General features: G+C 37.4%; 1 protein-coding gene across 1 annotated transcript in view; it reads right to left on the bottom strand.

Annotated features, from left to right (window-relative positions):
* The window catches only part of Hcn1 (hyperpolarization activated cyclic nucleotide gated potassium channel 1), a 275,653-nt gene extending 254,403 nt beyond the window's left edge, over positions 1 to 21,250 (bottom strand). The window contains exon 1 of the mRNA XM_090331963.1: positions 20,779 to 21,250. Coding sequence (XP_090188089.1) covers positions 20,779 to 21,206 — 428 coding nt within the window. The 5' untranslated portion in view covers positions 21,207 to 21,250. The remainder of the gene's footprint in view (positions 1 to 20,778) is intronic.
* Positions 21,251 to 21,667: the final 417 nt, after the last annotated feature.

The following is a 21,667-nucleotide window of genomic DNA, read 5'->3' as shown; positions in this document are numbered from 1 at the left end:
GTAAGATAAGAATAAACAGTGTCTAGCACATATTCAAAACAGAAAAAGATTTCTACATTTTCCTATTTCTTATTTAAATTAATATCAGAGTGATGTATATAGGGGTTACAGTCACATTCACAAGATAGTGAGTACATTATTTCTTGAACATTATTTTTCCTTTCGATCTTTGATTTTTGTTATGATATTCCACAGGTAGTGGCTTTTCCCAAGTTAATATGAAGGCAAATTTACCAAAACCAGGAACTGGAGGCTCATGCTTATGCCCTAGCTACTCAGGAGTCTGAGCTTTGAGGATTGTAGTTGAAGCCAGCCAAGGCAAGAAAGACCATGAAATTTTTATCTCCAATTAACCTCCAGACCAGAAGTAGAGTTGTACCGCACAGTGGTAGAGCAATAGCCTTGAATGAAACAGTGCAAGGACAGTGTCCAGGCCCTGAGTTCACGTTTCCTGACCGACAAAAGAAGGTAACTATGCCAGTTATTGTTTAAAATGTCTACTTATTGTGGACTGTTGTCATTTAACCAAACATAGAAGTACATATTTAAAACACCTATCTCCACATGAAGTAATGGAACTAACCCAGATGCCCCTCAGTTGATGAGTGGATCAACAAGATGTATTTATACACAATGGAATTCTATGCTACTATCAGAAAGAACAACATGACCCTATTTGTAAGGAAATGGAAAGACAGAAAAAATCATATTAAGGGAAGTAAGCCAGACTCAAAGGAACATAGGCTCAATGGTTTCCCTCATTTGTCAGAATCAGTAGAAACCTTGGGCTCTTCTAGCAGAGATTTACAATAGAACAAAACCTAGATACATAAGGCCATGTAGCATGATGCTAAATGAAAGAACCTCCAGGATATAACAAAAGCCATATAATGAGTGATTGTTGTCCTTAATGTACTGTTATCTCTCATCTCTTTTGCTCTCCCTTGGCTATCTCATATTGTTACAATATTTCACCTTGTTATCTGATATATTGTATATATGTGTAATTGGTTATTTGAAATTGGATAGGGAAGGGGGAAAACAAGATGAGGGGTGGAGTTGGGGGAGGGTAATGGGGACCAAGACATGAGAAAGGGTATCAATGTTTGTGAAGTAAGGCACCTTCTATCTGGTGAATATAATGTAACCCTTCTATTAATTACAATAAAAAATAAATGGATTAAAAAAAGAAACCCTGTGCTCTCCTAACAGTGATTGACAATAGAGCAAAACCTAGACACATAAGGCCATATAGTAGGACACTAAATGAAAGGATCTCCAGGATATAGAAACAAATGCCATATAATGAGTGATTCTTGTCCTTAATGTACTATGTTACCTCTCATGTCTTTTGCTGTCCCTTATTTAGCTCATATTTTTACAGTATTTTACCTAGTTATCTGATATATTGTATATATGTTTATTTGGATAGGGAAATGGGGGAAACAAGATGAGGGGCGGGGGTGGGGGGAGGGAAATGGGGACCAAAACATGAGAAAGGGTATCAATGTTTGTGAAGTAATGCACCTTCTATCTGGTGAATATAATGTAACCCTTCTATTAATTACAATAAAAATATATGAAAAAATGCAAAGTATCCTAAACAGATCATTTCAAAATTACATGGACTGAAATTGTATTTCTGGGAGGTCTATTTTCAACTATCCATTTCTTCCCATTGCCCTTCATGGCTGTATTTCTGAGCCATTAAATGTTTGTAGAAACATGCTTACAGTAGTCATGTCCCTGTTGTAAGAACATGTTTTAGTCATCTTGCTGTTTGCCTTCAGTGAGCTGTCACATAATTAGGGCTGAACACACTACACTTTTAAAATTAAACCAAGCCTCTGGGAAAGAATCGCGGAAATAGATGGCTAAAGGACACTCAAGCAATTAACAAGCAAGATAAAGTTAAAAACTGAAGATAGAAAAGTAGGTTAGGAACTTTTCTCTCCTCAAATATGGTTTGCTGATAGAGAAGTACACACCTGTTGACATGGGAGAGAGAGAAGCACCCCATAGTTCTATTAATGCCTAACTTTTCTACTTTCCAGGGATTTTGTCTCTTTCATGTACTGAATTTCTGAAATAGCGCTTCACTGGAAAAACTTTGAAAACAAGCCTAGGGAACCTGCATGCAATCTGAAATGATAAATGTGTAACAATGAACCAATAAACATCTAACCAGTCAATTTCTGTGGAGACAATTTCACCACAAGTAATTAGTTCATGACAATTATCTTAAAAGCAATGACTATGTGATGGTTTACAGAAAGAAACAGACAAGACAGAGAAACACAGAGGGAGAGGTAAACACAATGATTGACAGAAAGACTGACTGAGAACTGTGTAGTAAAAAAAATTCTAAATTTTAAGTCATGTAGAAATATTATGAAACCATACTAATCAGAAGACAATATGTTGAAAATTAACCTTACAACTTGAGGGGGGTTGAGGGGCAGAAAAAATGGGAGGAAAATGTGTGCGGAGATAACTATGTTCGACAAGAAATGTACTAAATGCCTTAATTATGCAACTGCAACCCCTCTGTACATTACCTTGACAATATAATTAAATTTAAAACAAGGAAATATTATGGAACTATGAAATTATTACTTCTGCTCAGGATAGATCATATCATACAATTTTCCTAACAGCAGTTTCCACATTAATGATATAGATGGTTGTATGCTCTATTCCTTTAATAAACACTAAGAATCCTATGTCTTAAAATGATATGATTTTACTTCATGCTTTCTTGTATATAAAGCATTCAGAAATCAACAAATTAAGAAAATATTTATGAGTGAATGAATCTGTGACTGCAAATACATGTCTATTTTGGGGCACTATTTTTAATGTATTTTTAAATTTTTTGTTATTCTAAAAATGATGTACAGAAGGATTGTTACTTCTTTGTTTGATACTTACATATTAATCATTAAAGGAGAAAATAGGAAAGTAGAAATGGAATGTAATATGTATTAAGCATTGGTCAAATACCAGACATATTTGGCATATTGTTTTTTCCCCCTTCGTCTTTTTTTTTTTTTTTTGGTCGGGATAATGTATAAAGGGGTTACAGAAGGTGCATTACTTCTCACACATTGATACCCCTTCTCATGTTTTTTTCCTCGTTTCCCTTCCAATCATCTTGTTTTTCCTTCGTTCCTTCCCCATTTTAAATAAACAAATAAGTGCATATAGAATATACCAGATAACAAAGGCAGATACAGTAACATGAGATTAGCAATAGGGGCAAAAATAGAGAAAAGAAATAACAGTTTGGCCTAGTGGTTAAAGTGCTTGCCTAGCATGCACAAAGACCCAGGTTCGATTCCTCGGTACCACATACATAGAAAAAAGCCAGAAATGGTGCTGAGGCTCAAGTGGTAGAGCTCTAGCCTTGAGAAAGTCCAAGGACAGTGCTCAGGCCCTGAGCCCAAGCCCAGGACTGACAAAAAAAAAAAAAGAAATAACAGTGTATTAAGACCAATAATCACACAAGATAAGCCTCTTGTTTCCATATCCTAAAGTTCATTTCAGTTAGTCTCATCCTAGATGACCTTATACACATAGGTTTTGAGCTATTGTATATAATTAAGTGTATTAACATTCTTTTTCAAATTTTGTAGATTATCATCAAAGGAGATGAACATCTGTTTCAACATACCAATCAAAGGAAAGAGAGCAGATTTTATTGCAGATATCTTATTTCACTACACTAACCAAAACCTGATATAATTTGCATCCTCCAGAAATTGGTAGCCACAAAAGTTATCATCTTTCAGAAGAGTGAGAAAATTCACTTAAATCAAAAGTTAGTAAATTTGATCTGATCTTATGTTTGGGTCATTTTCATAACATAAAGCTCCAATAAGTTGCTTTGCTCTGATTTTATTAAAAGTTTGATGCAAATACAAAGCAAGTCTGAGAAAACAGACAGATAATAATGATGTACTGTCCTTTCACTGCAGTTTAATATTTCTTTTCCAAAATTAAAACTTCTTCCCTCCTTCCCCACTTCCTTTTTATTGTGGAACAATAAAACCAATTTTTAAATCTTTGATGTGAGTTATTATGAACCAAAACCCTTGAAATCACAGCACACGAAACTGAACTTAGCCACTAACTCCAGAAACCAATTACCTTCTTAGTCTCCATCACAACCACTTTCTACGCTCTAATATCTGCTTTGCTGATGTTTCAGTAGTTACTGCTTTGAATTTTTCTTAAGCTCATTTTGAGTATATATCTGAAGAAGTTTGCGTTACCAGAACCTTCAGTATAATTTCACTTTATGTCTTCATCTGCAAGGTTCCCCTAATTATTAGGATTGAAGGCTTTACTTATTTTGTTAAAGGCTCTAAACAGCAGATATATCAACTCATACCTGACTGGATTTTAATGATCACATACTCAAGTATGTCTACATCTCTCAATAAACCATGTCTATCAATAAACTATCTTAATGTGAGATGAAATCATGTGTGCATGTGTGTGTGTGTGTGTGTGTGTGAGAGAGAGAGAGAGAGAGAGAGAGAGAGAGAGAGAGAGAGAGAGAGAGAGAGAGAGAGAGAGAGAGAGAGAGAGAGACACAGAGTGTGTGTCCTGGGGCTACTGCCCTACTCGAGTCACAGAGACACTTTTGGTTTTCTGGTGGTTAGAGATAAGAGTCTCATGGACATTAGTGCCTGCACGGCTTTGAATCATGATCCTCAGATCTCAGCCTCCTGAGTAGCTAGGATTACAGGTGTGAGCCACCATGCCCAGCTTAGATCTGCTATTTCTAATTACATTTTAATCAGTACATTTTTGTAATATGAAAAGAGTTCATTGTGATATTTCTGTACATTCACACAGCACATTTTGAACAATCTTATTTCTGTCATGGTGTTCCATTATACTTTTCCCTCCTTCCTGTTTTTCAGAATAGCAATTCGGTTGGTTTTATTATGCTGTCTGCACACACACACTCACACACACAATTACCTGTTTTCTCTTTGATTTATCATACATTGTTTGACATTGAACATTAAGTGCTATATAAACCCTTCATTCATTTCTTTTGTTTTACATGTGTTTCAAGTAAGAAATAGGTATGTAGCCTATAATCACTTTTATACCCATGTGAACTCAAGTTTAAATATCCAGTTGGTTTGATTTCATCAAACTTCTCATTCTTTTTTGAAAGCTATCCTTGGCTTCTTCAAGAGGACTTCTGATTCTTATTGCTATTCTTTTTTACCTTAGCTACCCTTGATAGCTTCCATAAAGTCTGGCATGGCAAATTGTTCCAGTACTTTAATATACATTTCTTGTCCTAGAACTAAGAATAGTCATGTCTCTTCTTCAGATTAATATTGACCTCTTGTGCTAATTCTTTCCTAGTTCCAGTTCCAGTTCCAACCAGTATCAGTTTGCATATGGGAGACCTTCCTTTTCTCAAGTCTTTCAGATGCCTTTTCTCACCACTGCTTCATCCTTCTACACAGCAGATCAACTATACAAGTGTGGCAGGTTGTTGAAGGATCTTCTTTCATTTATTTATCTTTTAACTTTTGGGGAACAACTTCACTGTAAAATATGTTCATTGCTTATTGCACAGTTTTGTTTGTATTTTCAGTTTTGCTATCTGTTGCTTCTATTTTTTAATACATGAAATCTAAGCTTCTTCTAGTACCACTATCTTTTCAGATTCAAGCCTCTCAAAAATTTCTCTTTGCTTTAGAAAATTATATCACGTTCATTTTTATTTTCTTCAATTTTTATAGTGTCCTTTCTATTAACTTCACAAGAGACAAATTTAATGATGCTTTTCAGGATATGTTTTTAGTTTCTTTTTCTTTTGGTTTGGTTAACACAATAAAAAAGTAAAGAATTCAACCCCTAGTTTCTCTGGAGTTAAATTCACATATTAATTAATATATTAACAACTATAATTAATTAAATTAAATCAGGAATGATGTAGTAATATTCCACTATACCCCACTCTGTATAATAAGGCTTTAAATGTATATCAAACTACATAATTTGGTGAAGCAGGAGAAAAAAATATGATACTAGCTGGAAAATAACATTCTCTCTAAATGTCATTGCTTTCATGGCTACATTTTCAACCTTACTTTGAATTTTAAAGGCAATGGCCTTTAAATAATTTATACAAATCCGAAAGAAGAGCAATGTATTGAATGGTTCTGACTCCCCATATTTCCTATGTTGAAATACTAACTCCTAATATGACAGTTATTGGAGGTAGAGGATTCAGAAGGTGGTTAGGTAATGAGGACAAAACTCTCTCAAATGGATTTAGTGTCCTCACAAAATAGATCCCAAGAGTTCCCTAACCCTTCTACTTTCTAAAGTTACAATGAAAATACCGTCATCTCTGAGGAAGTAGGGCTAGACTAAATAAGTATGTTGGCAACTTGGTCTTGGCCTTCCCAGTTTCAAAACCTGTGAAAAGTTGTTTATTAGTCATGTATTAATGGTATTTTAATAGCCTGAATGAACTAAAAGATCAAACTATCATCAATAAATATATACCCAAGTTTTAAAAGAATCTATATAAAGATGATCATAGAAAATTGAATTAAAGAAAGCATCTACACATATGATTTTAAATGGTTTCCATTTCTCTTTTGGATGCAGGTTTTTGCAAAGAGGACATTTGGCTGTACTCACTCAAAATATTTTGTGGGTTGAAAATCATCTTGTTAGTAGAATACAAAAGTGAAGAATAAAGAATGAACATAATATGAATCAGAAGTACCAAATTATGAAGCTTAACATAGAGTTGAAATTTTACTTCGCTTGTTTACAATTCCATGCAATTATAAGAATTCCATAAGACCACTTTATTTCCATGTGTTCATAAATGTGTTGTATTTTTCTTTAGGACAATTTACCAGATTATATATATACCTTTAATTTCAATAAGGTTTTCATGAGTAATATTAAAAATGACCACTAGAAATGTAACCATTTGCACTGTCTTTGGAATGGCAAAGTACAACATTCCCTGCAGACATGTTATCAAATAATTTATTAATGCATAAATATTTACTAGGAATTAAGATTTTTATCTGGGCAGAGTGGCTCATACTTAAAGTAGCTACTCAGGATACTGAGATCTAAGGGTTGAGGTTGGGGTTCAAAGACAGCCCAGACAGGAAAATGCATAAAATTCTTATCTCTATAAATTGCTCAGAAAAAAAGCACGTGGTGCTCACATGGTAAAGAGGTAGCTTTGAGCACAATGAGACTCAGGAACAGGGCCCATGCCCTGCATTCAAGCCACAGGACCAGCCAAAAAAATTTTTAAAAAATCAGTTATTGTTGACCATTTGTAAGTCTAGATTGTAGTTTTAATTTTTCTGTAAGATAATAAAAAATTACTTGTCTATTTTATGATCATTGATTTTTTTTAATTCCAAATTTGGATCTACATTATATTTAAAATTTTGGTCCTTGTAATCAGTGGCACTATTTTTTAACTTTATTACCTTTAAGTAGTTGTACGAAGGAGCTACCATTAACTGAATGAAGCACTCATGAATACAGTGCATCTTAATATCACACTTTCAATATTCTCACCCATCTCTCCCAACCGTCCCGTTGCCTTCCTTTTATCCAGTTTTGAAGGGTGTAAATTGAATCGTTGACTGCATTTTCTCCACACCTTGCCCTCTTCATTCACTTTTCTACCCATTTTCCTTTGACACACCCCACCCCATTAAGCACCCTTCTCCTGGTGTTTACTTTGTTGAATTTTGATTTTTCCTTTCTAAGGAATTACACTGTACTTATTGTATAAGAAAATTCCATATACATTGTAACATATTTATCTTATAAGCAGTCATATCATTGAACTTTGTGGCTGAATCCAACACAGTTATCAGTTGGTTTATTCCACTCTTAAGGCAGATAAAAATAATATGCAAAGATAGAAAGATAGAATAGTCTCCCTCATTTGTCATAATCAGTAGAAACCTTGGACTCTCCTAGCAAAGAATTACAATAGAACAAAACCTAGATACATAAGGCCATATAGTATGACGCTAAATGAAAGGACCTCCAGAATATAGAGACAAAAGCCATATAATGAGTGATTGTTGTCCTTAATGTACTATGTTATCTCTCATCTCTTTGGCCATCCCTTGGTTATCTCATATTGTTACAATATTTCACCTTGTTATCTGATATATTTTATATGTGCTTAATTGGTTATTTGAAATTGGACAGGGAAGGAGGGAAATCAACATAAGCGGGGGGAGGGTGGGAGGGAAATTTGGACCATGTCATGAGAAAGGGTATCAATGTTTGTGAAGTTATGCACCTTCTATCTGGTGAATATAATGTAACCCTTCTATTAATCACAATAAAAAATATTTTAAAAAAAGAAATCACAAAAAAGAAATATAGACAGAAAGACAGATGACAGACCGACCGACCGACAGACAGACAGACAGACAGAGATCAGCCTCTTCTCTACACAAGTAGATATCAACTAACCAGGTTTTACTCTCAAAATTTCAAATCCAGATAACTTTGGTGAAAAGAATTCTCATGGCAAGATATTCTAGATTCAGCTCAAGTCCTAAAATTGCAATTCAAGCAATATTGTATACTTATATCTTCTTTCAAGTTCAAGAACCTTAATATAGTATTCAAAATATATGTAATAGAGGAACAACAAACTTTGTAAAGCTATAGATAAATATTGTGAGTAATTATACATTTTGTAAAAGGGCCCACAATTTTAATTTTTGAAGTAGTCTATGAATTTGGAACTGTAATAGACACTAATATAAAAAACATAACAATGATAAGTAACTAAAAGCAATAATAGTAGTCAATTGGAAGATTAATTATATAGCAAAAATGTATCTTCCTCCAGTTGTCTTCCAATTTATTTTCATCCTTAACAGAATTACAAAATGTATTGCTAAGAACAAGAATTTTTTAAATATTTTGAAGCATAAAAACAACCCTAATATACCACCTTACCCCAACAAGAATGGCCAAGATTTTGAACTCAGACAATGATAGATGCTGGTGGGGTTGTGGAGAAAAAGGAACCCTACTGCACTGCTGGTGGGATTATAAACTAGTTCAGCCACTCTGGAAAGCAGTGTGGAGATTTTTTAAAGAACTGAAAATTGACCTTCTCTACGATCCTGCCATACCACTCCTGGGCATCTATCCTGAACATCTTAACCGAAGGTATAATAAGGACACCTGTTCAGCTATGTTCATCTCTGTTCTATTCACAATAGCCAGGCAATGGAAACAATCCAGATGCCCTACTGCAGGTGAATAGATACAGAAAATGGGATATATATAAATACATATATACATATATATACAATGGAATTCTACTTAGCCAACAGACAAGATAAAATAATGACATTTGCAGGGAAATGGATGAATCTAGAGCAAATCATGTTGAGTGAGACAAGTCAAGACCAAAGGAACAAAAGGCACATGGTATCCTTAATATGTGGCTATTAGGTCCAAACAGTACAAGAGCAAGGACTCAATATTTGCATACCCAATGCTATGGACATGGAACTGAAAATATAAACACAACTACATAGACATAAAAATTTATGGCTCTATAGACATGTTTTTTACATAGATTAATATGTATCTATGACATACATACCCTCAGCCTAATTTTAATTGTTCTAAAATCTAAGTGCCAGTGATTGTATATAGAGATTCCCTTCTTGAATGCTTGTTTGTTAAACACGTCATTTGAAATATGATGTAAAAATCAATGTTAATAAATTATTTAATAAAAATATTTAGAAGCAATGAATGACCTCATAAAAAGAAGAATGCTTGTTTTTTTCTATATATACTATTCATTTAACTTTTATATTTTAACCTCTGGTTGTATCTCTGAAACAACTAAAGGAATATACTTTTCAAAAAGATATTCTTTTGTTAAAAACATAATAAAGCTAAAATATTCTGCAGGGGTGATAAGGGATATCTGTTCTAAAAAAATGGAATAAGAAGGACTTTAATAGCCATTCTGCAAATTTACAATATATTTCAATTCTTAAATTATATATTTATATAACCTTTTAGGCAACTGAATTTGACAATAAAAAGGAAAAGGAAAGAATTTAGTACATATGATTCATGTTCTTTGGCTCATATATAACATTTAAGTGATTTACAATGAGATCCCGAATGCTCTAACTATTCCATTTTCTGATGGTAATAACAATTAACAGAAAGATCACATGTAACTCAAGCCTATTAGAATTTTCCTTAGAATGCAAGTTTTATGCCGTCACCTTCTATACCAACTAAGAAAACCAAAGTGTTTCATCTGCAAATGTTTCTAAAGAGACTACATTAAAAATTTCCCAATTGTCTCAGGTACCGACCTATTTCATAAAGCACACATAAAACATCCCTTCTCTCAGGGATCCTGAGTTCTAGACTTCTGCATAATAGAAAGAAAACAGTAGCACACACTAAATGACTCTTACTTTATATGTGCATTTAAAAAATTCTGAAGAGTTTTATAATACATACTTAGTGAATATTTTCTTAACTCTAATAAGTCACATACTTTGTGTTTTATCTTCATCATGATAATAAATGAAGTCATACAAAATGCAAAGCATAAATTTGAGCATGACATACAATATTATAAATATACGATGTATATAGAACTAATAGAAAATAAATATGATCCCAACAACACCATGAGTCATGTGGCTTACTTTCCTCAGTTTATAACTAAAGAAACTGAATCCCAGGTACTAAGATGATAGACCCAGGATTCTCATAAATCTACTTGATAGAAAAAGTACATCTTCCTTAAAATATATTAAAGCAACATAGTATTAAATGATCATAAGAATATATTATACTGGCACATATCCACTAGTGTAACTACACTAGCTTTTTTTCTTATGTATTTATGGCAGTACTAAGGTTAGAACTCAGACCCTCCTACTTATAAACAGGAACTCAACCATGCTTCTAGCCCCATTTTTCTTTGCCAGTCCTGGGGCTTGAACTCAGGGTCTGGGCACTGTCATTGGACTTTCTCAAGGCCAGCATTCTGCCACCACTTTTGGCTTTTTTCTGTTTTATATTACCAAGGAATCAAACCCAGGGATTCATGCATGCTAGGCAAGCACTGTACCACTAGACCACACTCCCGACCCTGCTTGTTCTTTTTTGAAGTAGAGGTCTCATTTCTTGTCTGAGCACACATCTGAACTGTGGTCTCCCTATTTTACACTTTTCATCATTGATGGATGGATGATAGAAACTTGCAACCATACTCAGATTCTCTCCATTGAGATGAAGTCTTTCATACTTTTTTACCCAGCATAGTCAAAAAGACATACTTTTTTTACAATCTTAGCCTACCACATAACTTATAATGGCAACCATGAGCCCAGATTTCTTTTAGCCTTTAACTCATATTTCCGAAAGAAATATATACTTACTAACTTGAAACATTATCTGTGATCTCTAGAGGGTGAAATTTTAGTTTCCTTAAACTAGCCAATCTACAATTTATTCTGCATACTAAGAATGATAGGGCTAAAATCTTTGCTTAAGGCATTTGGATCAGACAATACTGCTAAGTAAAGAAACACACTGATTACCATCTCCTTCCTTTTAACCTTTAGATCTCTTGTTCAGTTACGACCAGTTTCTGGTTTTGCTCCCAGTCTAGAATACTCTCCTCTAAAATAGATTATAACCTTATAAATGAATCCTGTATTATATTACTTACATGTTCTTTAAAAATCTGTTCCCTCTTGAATTCTTGTTTGTTAAACACATCCTTTGAAATATGATGTATAAATCAATGTTAATAAATTCTTTAAATAAAAAATCTTTTCTCTATTAGCATAAATTAATTATGCAACTAGGATTCTTCGTCATTCCATCTGCTGTTACTCTTTCTTATCCCCTTCCCGACTTTTTAATGAGTTTCATTATCTGCACACTTTCTCCACTAAGACATAACTCCAGTCTTGTTTTGCAATGGTTATTTTTAAGATAGAGTCTTGCTTCCTGCCTGGGCACAGTATCATAGCTAGGATAAGAAGCAAGGAGAAACATGTCAAATTCTCATTCCTGAATGGGAGTGTGATAAACTTATTCACCTATCCTGGCCTCAAACCTTAAGTCAACCAATCTGAGCCTCCAGTGTAGTTAGGATTCCAGGAGGGAGCCACAAGACCTTAAAGTATTCTCATTCAGGAAAGCTCCCTAGACTACAGTCTGCTAGCTTATTCCCTTTAAGAGATCTTACTATTCTTTTCATAACATACTATTCTTATTGTTCTATGAATATAAAACACAAGAACTTTTTGTAATGTTTCATTTTTGTCCACATCCAAATACCTTTCTCTGTCCTTTGGGTTCTATTTTGCTGTCTTATTTAGTCTTTTTCTTTCATGATGAAGAGTTATCACAAATCACAAATCTGGCAATAGAATACTTTCAGCTCATATTAAACAATGTAATATAAAAAATAATTACTGCTTCTATATAATATGTATAAGGTCTTTGGCAGAGTGATTAGCTAGTAAACAAAATTCTTTTTATTGAAAGGCATTAGAATGCCTCCGTACTTTCCACCCAGCGAGAACTAACCTAGCTCTAAGCATTTTACCATCAGCACTAAAGAGTTCCACGCTCAGGAGAAACCCTCATTTGATTTGTCAGCTTGGCTTTTCTACAATTTCTTAAGTATTACTTACATATACCAAATTGTTCTTACATTCAGTGAATGAAAAAGTCTGTAGACATTAGATGATTTTATCTACCATCTTTCTTTCTATTTCCCAAAATGTTTAGGATGTCTTATTATTTGCCAACACCTTTTTCAGCTACTCACCCATGTGTCTGAGTGAATTTTTTCCAGTATTACTTTTAAATGATCACAATAATGAAGGATAAATAAATATTATCCCATACAAGTTTGGAGAATTATTTATACTAGCTGTCTTGTTTCTTACTGAAGCAACAGAATTAAAATTCAAAAGAAATGAATTCCTGTCCCAGTTATTAGTATCTATGTCACTGTGTTCATGCTACTAAACTTTTCTGTACTTTTGCCTTTTTGTTTATATATTTGGCAGGGAAATGTAATTTCTTTGGCACATAATTGCAGGTGGCAGCTAGAAGAAGTTGTCAGGTATTGCTACAGGGGTTGAAAAATATTTCACTGATTTCTGTTGCTTAATTAACTCTAAAATTAAATGTGTATAGGCTCTTATTGAAAACTTTTTGTGTAGTCATGCAATAAATATTTGTGTGTGTGTGTGTGTGTGTCTGTGTACTGGTACTGGGATTTGAAATTGGGACCTCTGGCCTATTATTCTTTTCACTTAGGGCAGGCACTCTAAACTTGATTCACACTTCTTCTAGAGAAGGTTAATTGTCGATTAATTGGATAAGAGCCCTAAAGACTTTTCTACGCAGGCTAGTATTGAACTGTGACTCTCACACTTTAGCCTGGAGTAGATAGGATTGCAGGCATGTAATTATCAGCACCTAGCTCACTAAAGTCCTGCGGCTTGAACTCAGGGCCTGAATACTGTCCTTGAGCTTTCAAGGCTAGCCCTCTTACCATTTGAACCACAATACTACTTCCTGCTTTGTCTGTGTATGTTGCACCAAGTAATCAAATCGAGGACTTCATGTATACATTCTACCACTAGGCCACACTCCCAGTTAGACTAAATATTTTTTAAAGTTGTTATCTTTACCTAGTAGCATCAATTCTAAGAGAAGTGAAACTCTGTCTCTTCACAAAGCCTTGTACAAGAACATTCACATCAGCAGTATTTATAGGGCTAAGATGTAGAGACAAACAAACCATGTGTGTATCAGTGATGGATGGCTAATTCAATTATGGTAATTCATTGCATTCCATTGTAGCAACAGTATTCACCAAAAAAAGAATAAGGTATTTATACATGGTGTAATACAGATGAACCTTGAAAAAAAGCAGAAGTAGGGAAAGATGCCAGTATCAAAATACCAAACTATAATAATTCCACCAAAATTAAATGTCTAAAATAATTTTTAAAACAAAATCACAAGGACAAAAGTAGAAGAGTAGTTGGTTGGAGCTAACGGACATTTTGGTCAGTATTAAATTCAGAGTGATAAAATGTTCTAAAATTGATTATGGTGATGGTTATGCAATGATGTGCTTATAAAGAAAACATTGAATTTTGCATTCAAATGGATGAATTTTAGAACATGCTGAATTATATCTCAAAGAACATTAAAATGTATCTAAGAAAGTTTGGCTGAAAAAAATCTTACTATGTGCATTTTTACTGAAATAGAATATGAAATAAGACTGATGTGTAGCAAGGTTTGAATATAACTGGAGGCCTAGATAGAAAGCAAAGTGATAACTAGATCCCAATGATGCCTGGATAGAGAGTGAAATGAATGGGATCATAACGATTAGACCAAAATATAATTGGTAAACAGAAACCACCTATGTGAGTGGCACTGTAGCTCAAATGGTAGAGTGATAGCCTTGAGCTGAAAAACTCAGGGATAGCAGACCAAAAAAAAAAAAAAAAAAAAAAGGAAAGAGAAGGAAGAGAGAGAGAGGAGGGGCGGGAGGGAGGGAGAGGGAGAGGGAGAGAGAGAGAGAGAGGGAGAGAGAGAGAGAGAGGGAGAGAGAGGGAGGGAGAGGGAGAGAGAGAGAGAGAGAGACAGACAGACAGACAGACAGACAGACAGACAGACAGACAGACAGACAGACAGACATTAGTTATTATATGGAATGATGAAAAGAGAACTTCAGGCAATGTCATGCACAAAGACCCAGGTTCGATTCCTTGGTACCATATACTTAGAAAAAGCCGGAAGTGGTGCTGTGGCTCAAGTGATAGAGCTCCAGCTTTGAGAAATCCCAAGACAGTGCTCAGGCCCTGAGTTCAAGCTCCAGGACTGGCAAAAAATTAAAAAATAAAAACTGTGTCCTGAGAAACCTAGGTTGTTTTCATGTCTTACCAGAGTAAGAATAATATAGTGTTGGAGGGAATGTGGCGGAGGAGCAACAAAATATGTTAAGTTTATATAGATTGTAGCTCATAGAAATTTTGTCAAAGATGTTCTGAAAGTAATGGGCAACCATTTAAGTGTTTTGAGAAACATAATATTATTAGGTTTTAATTTTAAAATCACATTTGTCACTCTATGATGATAGAAAAGGAAAATAATTTAGATTTCCTATCCAGTCGGCCTGTGTATTATATTAATATAAATGTCAACCATTGAGAACTGTCATTCTTGTCATTTTAAAAAATTCCTTAAGTACTGTCAGTATTAATTATAAAATCAATAGGTATAAGATCTCTGAATGCCCATTCCATGAATTTAATCAGAATATCATAAAAAAAATTCTAATGCATAAAGATGACTGCCACACTACTAATAATATATTGGAACACTTTTTAAACTGACCAATTCTAATATTAATAAAAAATAAAACATTAACCAATTAATGTCATAATTTAGGTGCTAACTACATGTATGTGCATCACTAGTCTTCCTAGTTCTTTATACTTATAGATAAGGTCTTGAAGATAAACTCAGACTTACACAAATAAGATAGCCTACACCTGTAATCCCAGACTAGTCAAGAGGCTGAGAAAAGAAGCAAGAAAGTCCATGAAACTCTTACCTCCAATTATCTACCAAAATGTATGAAATAGAATTGTGGCTTATATGGCAGAGTGATGCCCTTGAGTAAGCAAACAAATAGAAAAAAAATCAAGGAAAGTTCCTTGATTCTGAATTCAAGCCTCAGAACAAAACCCAAAAAAAAAAAATCAAACTCTAAATTCAAATTATGTGCAATTTCACTCCTTTGCTTTTTTAGCGGATGTTCAATTACAATGAGAAAACTGAATAATACCTCAAAGAGTCAAGAAATCAGTTTTGTCAGCTAAAATTGGCAAAAGTTACCTGATTAAAGCTTAACTTAATAAGAATCTTGCATATTTATCTTTATATACCCATAATCTATTATTTTATATCTATAGTTTCTATTTGACATTTACAGCATCTACACACACACACACACACACACACACACACACACAGTCAGAGAAAGAGACGGGGACAGAGACCAATAAAGTGAGAATAAAATTTAAATATCTATTTTGCAAAAACTCAACAAAAAAATCCAGGATGTACCAAAAAGTTGTGCTTTTTTTTCTGGAAAACTAATGGTATGTTATGCATCAAAATGCCTTTATAAGGAAAGTATTTTCAGAAGAAAGTTAGAATCAGTACAAATATTGTTTTTCCTTTGCATGGAGATTTTCCTTTTCCTTACTACTCTCTTTAAAATATATGATGTTAGCAGAATTCAGTTTGCCTTTCTTCACTCACAATGTCAAAATGAACATTTGCATAGACCCTGAAAATATTCAGTACTATTCATATAGTGCTAATGATCTTCTGACTGTACTTACAAGACACTATATTTGAAAGTCATCCTAAGTATATGAAGTATCTTCATCCTAAATATCTATTTCTAATCAATGAAAAAACAAGTTATCTGTGAAAATCAAAAATTACTGAACTTGGGCTGGGAGTGTGGCCCAGGGATAAAATACTTGCCTAGCATGCACAAAGTCCTGAGTTCCATTTCTCTGTACCACATACACAGAAAAAGCAGGAAGTGGTGCTGTGGCTCAAGTGGTAGAATACTAGCCACGAGAAAGCTCAAGGACAGTGCCCAGGCCCTGAGTTCAAGCACCAAGACTAGCAAAAAAAAAAAAAATCACAGAACTATCTTGTTTAGTCGGTCACCTGGAAATGTGTTTTGTTGTTTGCATGTGCACTTTGGGACTGAGGTTCACTGGATGAAATAATGTTAGAATTACAGATACTGTCTAAATGGGTTTATTGCTGGTTACACTCTGTGGTTTCGTTGATCAAGAAGATCATATTAATTCAATGTGGCTGAGTCAATATAAATCTAGTAATATAGTTATCCACTACCTAAATTTCTTTCATTATTAATCAATAAATGTATAGCTGTACGTCCATAAATCTAAACAATTGAAACTGTGATGACACAGGATCAACTCTTCAAAAGTAAGTTTAATGGGAAATTGACTCAAGACAAAAAGCTGGCAGTCAAAAAGCAATTAAACAGTGAATCATTGGATAAATTTCTATTTTGTAAATTATGTATAGCAAGAAATGGTACTGACTATACTTTCAAATCTTTCAAACAGTTCACTTTAATTGGGTTTACCATTTGCCAGTACCAATAAGAAAAATCTTAATTAAATGTTAAGATATAAAAAGATTCATTTAACATAGAAAAGAAAACTAATCCTTATGGTTTACTTTGGCTGTGTTAATGTGGACCACAAAAGATGCATGCTGGAAGAATACAACATTCATCCGAAAGACAATATAACAATAGGCTAATTAGACTGTAAACCCCAGAAGGTTGAACTGTTTTCTTGTGAGAGGCTCCTGGAAACAAATGATCTCTCTATGACAAGCCGTATATTATATGTAAATCCTCCTTTCCCCAGTGAGCCAAGGAGTGACCTCAGACTCAGTGCAGTTGGATGTACTCCCAGGCAGAGAAGAAAGGCAGGAATAGCAATACCTTCAGGAAGTGAATCCCATCACTAGTCTCCAGAGTCCTTCAGTACTTGTGGCACAGTGAGCTTTTCACAGAGTCCCACAAATGAGGAAACCAGCTAAAGGAAATAAAACAATCAAGACACAAAGCCCAGGCCCCCATAAGGGCAAGATGTCATCTAGCATCTCTAGAAAATAGGAGCCTAATACTTTAAGAGCCCTTGTGTAAACATGACACAACAAAATAGCATCAAAATCCTAAAACAGTCAACATCAAGAATGATATATATTAACTAATTAATATATAATCACTAATAGTAACCTCAAAATACTCTTAGTTAACCTTGAAATTAAATGTGTGGTATTCACATGATACCCAATAAGCCTGAGGCTGGGCCTTCACTAAACATAGATTTCTCTAATGTTTTTAAAGTTCTATTCATATTTCCCTTGGTCTGGAAAATGGCATATAATTTTAAAAACATAAACATTCTTTTCACTAACTTCTCTCCTTCCCACCCAGTTATTCCACATAATAGCAATATTACTGGACTGTTCGTAAATCCCTGAAGGTTTCTAACATCATCTTCTCCTAAGAAAAAAAGGAAATGCAGTGCTTCTGCCCTACTTACACTAGAGTTAGGAGAAAACTACCTGCCAGACACAGAATAGCACTCTTTCTCTCTGGCTGGTGAAAGAAGCCCTAGCTAGCATGTTAGGACTCTTAGTAGAAGCCTAGCCTTGCCCCTAGAAGGAAGGAGAAAGGAACCAGCTCTGGAAATATCTTGAAAAAAGAAACTGGAACATTAACCACAACGTTTATGTCACCATAAGCCCCAGTGCAGAATAAACTTTCCTGGTCACAGAAAGACTCATAAAAGTGTGGAAGAGTCAGTGCATTCACCCCTGCTATGCCTTCAGATCATTTTCTCAGTTGCTAAATGACTTGACCAACTTAAATTTGGCATTTTAGAATCAGTAGCAAAGTATCTCCCTTACAGTATCTTCTAGAAAGGAATAAGATGAGCTGCTCATCACTATATACAATTCTTCTATTTGTTTAAAATTACACAGACACCCTGTCTCACCTATAAGGGGGAAAAAAGCGTACTGCTAAGAATTTTGTCTAAGTTTTGCTTTGTTTTATTCTACATTATCCTGGCATCTTATATGCCTGGGAAAAATATTTTGTCGAAACAGAGATCACATAAACATTAATGAAATGTAAAGATAGAAATATCTTCTGAATGCAAATAAATACATGATAACTTTTTTAGTTGGTTTAGTTGATGTTCCTGTATTTTTATCCATTGTGTGGAAAAAAGTTAATTATTAGATATAGGCCATCTTTTCAAGTGGCTCCAGAAATGAAAGGACTGAGGGTAATCATTTATATGAGAGTGAAATTAGGTTATGTTTAGCACTTTATTTATGTTACTCTTGAATGCCATATATTTCTGTAAATATCAGTCTCATTTGGGTAACAGACTGAAGGCTTTTATGCAATTGTTTATCTTTCTTAAAAATAAAAATAAAAAAATGCATAATATGAGTTGCAACATATCTCATGAGGGACTGAATAAAGCTTGGTATTCTACACTTGATTCCAACCTTTAAATTTTTAAAGAGCTTAACAATCGAATTTGCCTTAGACACAGGCCAGTTGTAAGTTTGCCTAAGTATCTTCCTAGTGAAGGAAACATGCTTGATTTTTTTAGTAGGTTCCTCTAACATGAACGCTCTTCTGATCAGACTCAGCCATCTATGGGACAATAAATGGCATTAACTTTCATTAAGTCGTCCGTTAGACTTTGTTGTGCGTATTTTGCAAAGAGGTGTCTTCATATGACATTCTTCCCAATATCCATCTATGCACACACACATCAGGAGCCACTGATTGACAAATAATCTGAGAAAAGGCCAAAGGGACGAGTTTAAAAGAGGTAATAACATTCAGAACACTGGACAGTTCCCCCCAAGGCCAGCAGCCAGGAAAATTGCTCTTAGTTTGGAAACACAACTCAGAGTAAATCTGCTGTCCATTGCTGTATTTGTTGGCAGCTGTAAAGGAGTCTGTGAGTGTGCTTAGCATGCACATTCACCCCTGAAGCCAAGCCTGGATGTTTTGGGAACAAGCTCTGTTCCATATAAAATAAGTAAATAAATAAATAAATGAGCACACCAACACAGTCACCCGAGAGTGACTCGTCTGAGCCCACACAGCAGCACTGTGAGCCTGCACTACTAAGAGGATCTGCTCTGCGACCTTCATTGGCCAATGTCTCCAAACGCTGATAACCGGGTTGAAGGGCTACACATAAAAAGATCAGGACGCCTCTGAATTCTCCATTCTGCAACCCTTGAGAAAACACTGCTCCTTCGGCCTTGATTAAACGTGGGAAAGTGGGTTTCCTTCTGTTTTGGAGAGAGTTGTAGTCAAGGTCAGGAACTGGGGGCCCTGGATACGCCCCCACCCTCTCCCCCGTGTCTGTTTCAGGAACTCGGGGCTTCCTGGCTGGCTCTCTCGCCCAGCCTGGCAGCGCAGGCTCCATGCCAACCACGAGCCAGACAGCACCCCGGCGCCGCGACACCCCTCTTCCACCTGCCAGCCGCTGTGGGAGAGGAAGGCACAGCCAGTAGACCAGGTGCCCCATAAAGCCAAGGAACCACCCATGGGCGCTCCCCTGCCCCACCGCCCCGGGGGCGGGGACGGGGAGTCGCCATGAGTCCCTCCACTTAACCCATTTCCTCCTGAACCCCTGAAGCGTCTCCCCCGCCTCCGACCCCCTCATGGAAGGGAGCCTGACACTCCACGGAAAAGTTTCCAGGGAACAACTCGGCCTCCTTCCCGCCCCTCGGAGGGGATGGGGCTGGGGGTCGCCGTGGCCTTCCTGTTTCCCCTGACCGCCCCCCTCCCCAACAAACTTCTTAAGCCAAGCAGAGCCCCCCCGCCGCTCACTCCCCTCCCCCCGGGAGCTCTCCGGGGAAACAGGGTGGAAAGTAGTTGCCCAAGAGTGGCCAGCGCTCCGCGACCCCGGGCGGCCAGGTTCCCCAGGCGGGGCGCGCCGAGCCCACCGCCGGGCGCCACCCGGGGCTCGAGGGCGCGGCTCGGGCGGGGCGCCGGGCGCCGGGGAGCCCTCTCACCTGAAGTCGCTGTAGGGGTGGATAATCCAGAAGCCTGCAGTTTTAACCCTTTCCTGCTCCTTCTCCACCGCCTTCTGGCTGCCGAACATGCGGAGGGAGAATTTGTTGACACCGGGCTGCAGCATGGAGGTGAACTGCCGCTGCATGAAGCCGTACTGCCGCCGGGGTCCCTCGGCGTCCTCGAGGCTCCCCGCCGGCTCCTCGGCGCCCGCGCCGCCGTCCACCTTGAAACACACGGAGTTGCCGTGCTCCTTGGCGCCCGCGCCGCCGCCGCCACCGCTGCCGACCCCAGGCGGGGTCCCCCGGCGCTGCTTCTCGGCCGCCGCCGCCGCCGGCCCCGCGCCCGTCGCAGGCGCCTTGGCGGGGAAGACGCTGTGCCCATCGTCCCGGCTGTTGGACGACGAATTGGGTTTGCCGCCTCCTTCCATGCCCGCAAGACGCGGCCGGCGGCGACGGCGCGGGCTCCAGACTCGCCGGCCGCCCGGCGCCGGAGACCACACGGAGCCCAGGGGACGGGGGCCCGAGTCGGCTGCGCACGAGCTCCGGTGCCCGTCGCGGCGGCCCCGGCAGCGGGCGGAGGAGGAGGAGGAGGCGGCGGCGGCGGCGGCTGCTGCCGCTTGTGGCTTCCCTTCCCGCGCCGCTGCTGGACCGCGCGTCTGCCTCCCGCCGCCGCCGCCGCCGCCGCTGCCCTGAGAGGCTGCGCTCCGAGCTCCGCCGCGCCTGGCGCCGAGGCGGAAGCTGAGGCAGCCGGAGCGGGGCGAGGCGGAGAGGCGAGGCGAGGCGGAGAGGCGAGGCGAGGCTCAGCGCAGCACCGCGCAGCCCGCGCCGCCAGCGCCGCCCCGCGGCTGCCCTCTGCCGGCCGGAGACGCCGCGTCCCCGCCCGCGCGCC

This window comes from Megascapheus bottae, chromosome 4 (assembly GCF_031878675.1).
Source record: "Megascapheus bottae isolate mThoBot1 chromosome 4, mThoBot2.hap1, whole genome shotgun sequence".
NCBI classification, from domain to species: domain Eukaryota; kingdom Metazoa; phylum Chordata; class Mammalia; order Rodentia; family Geomyidae; genus Megascapheus; species Megascapheus bottae.
This window is presented reverse-complemented; position numbering and strand designations above follow the sequence as displayed.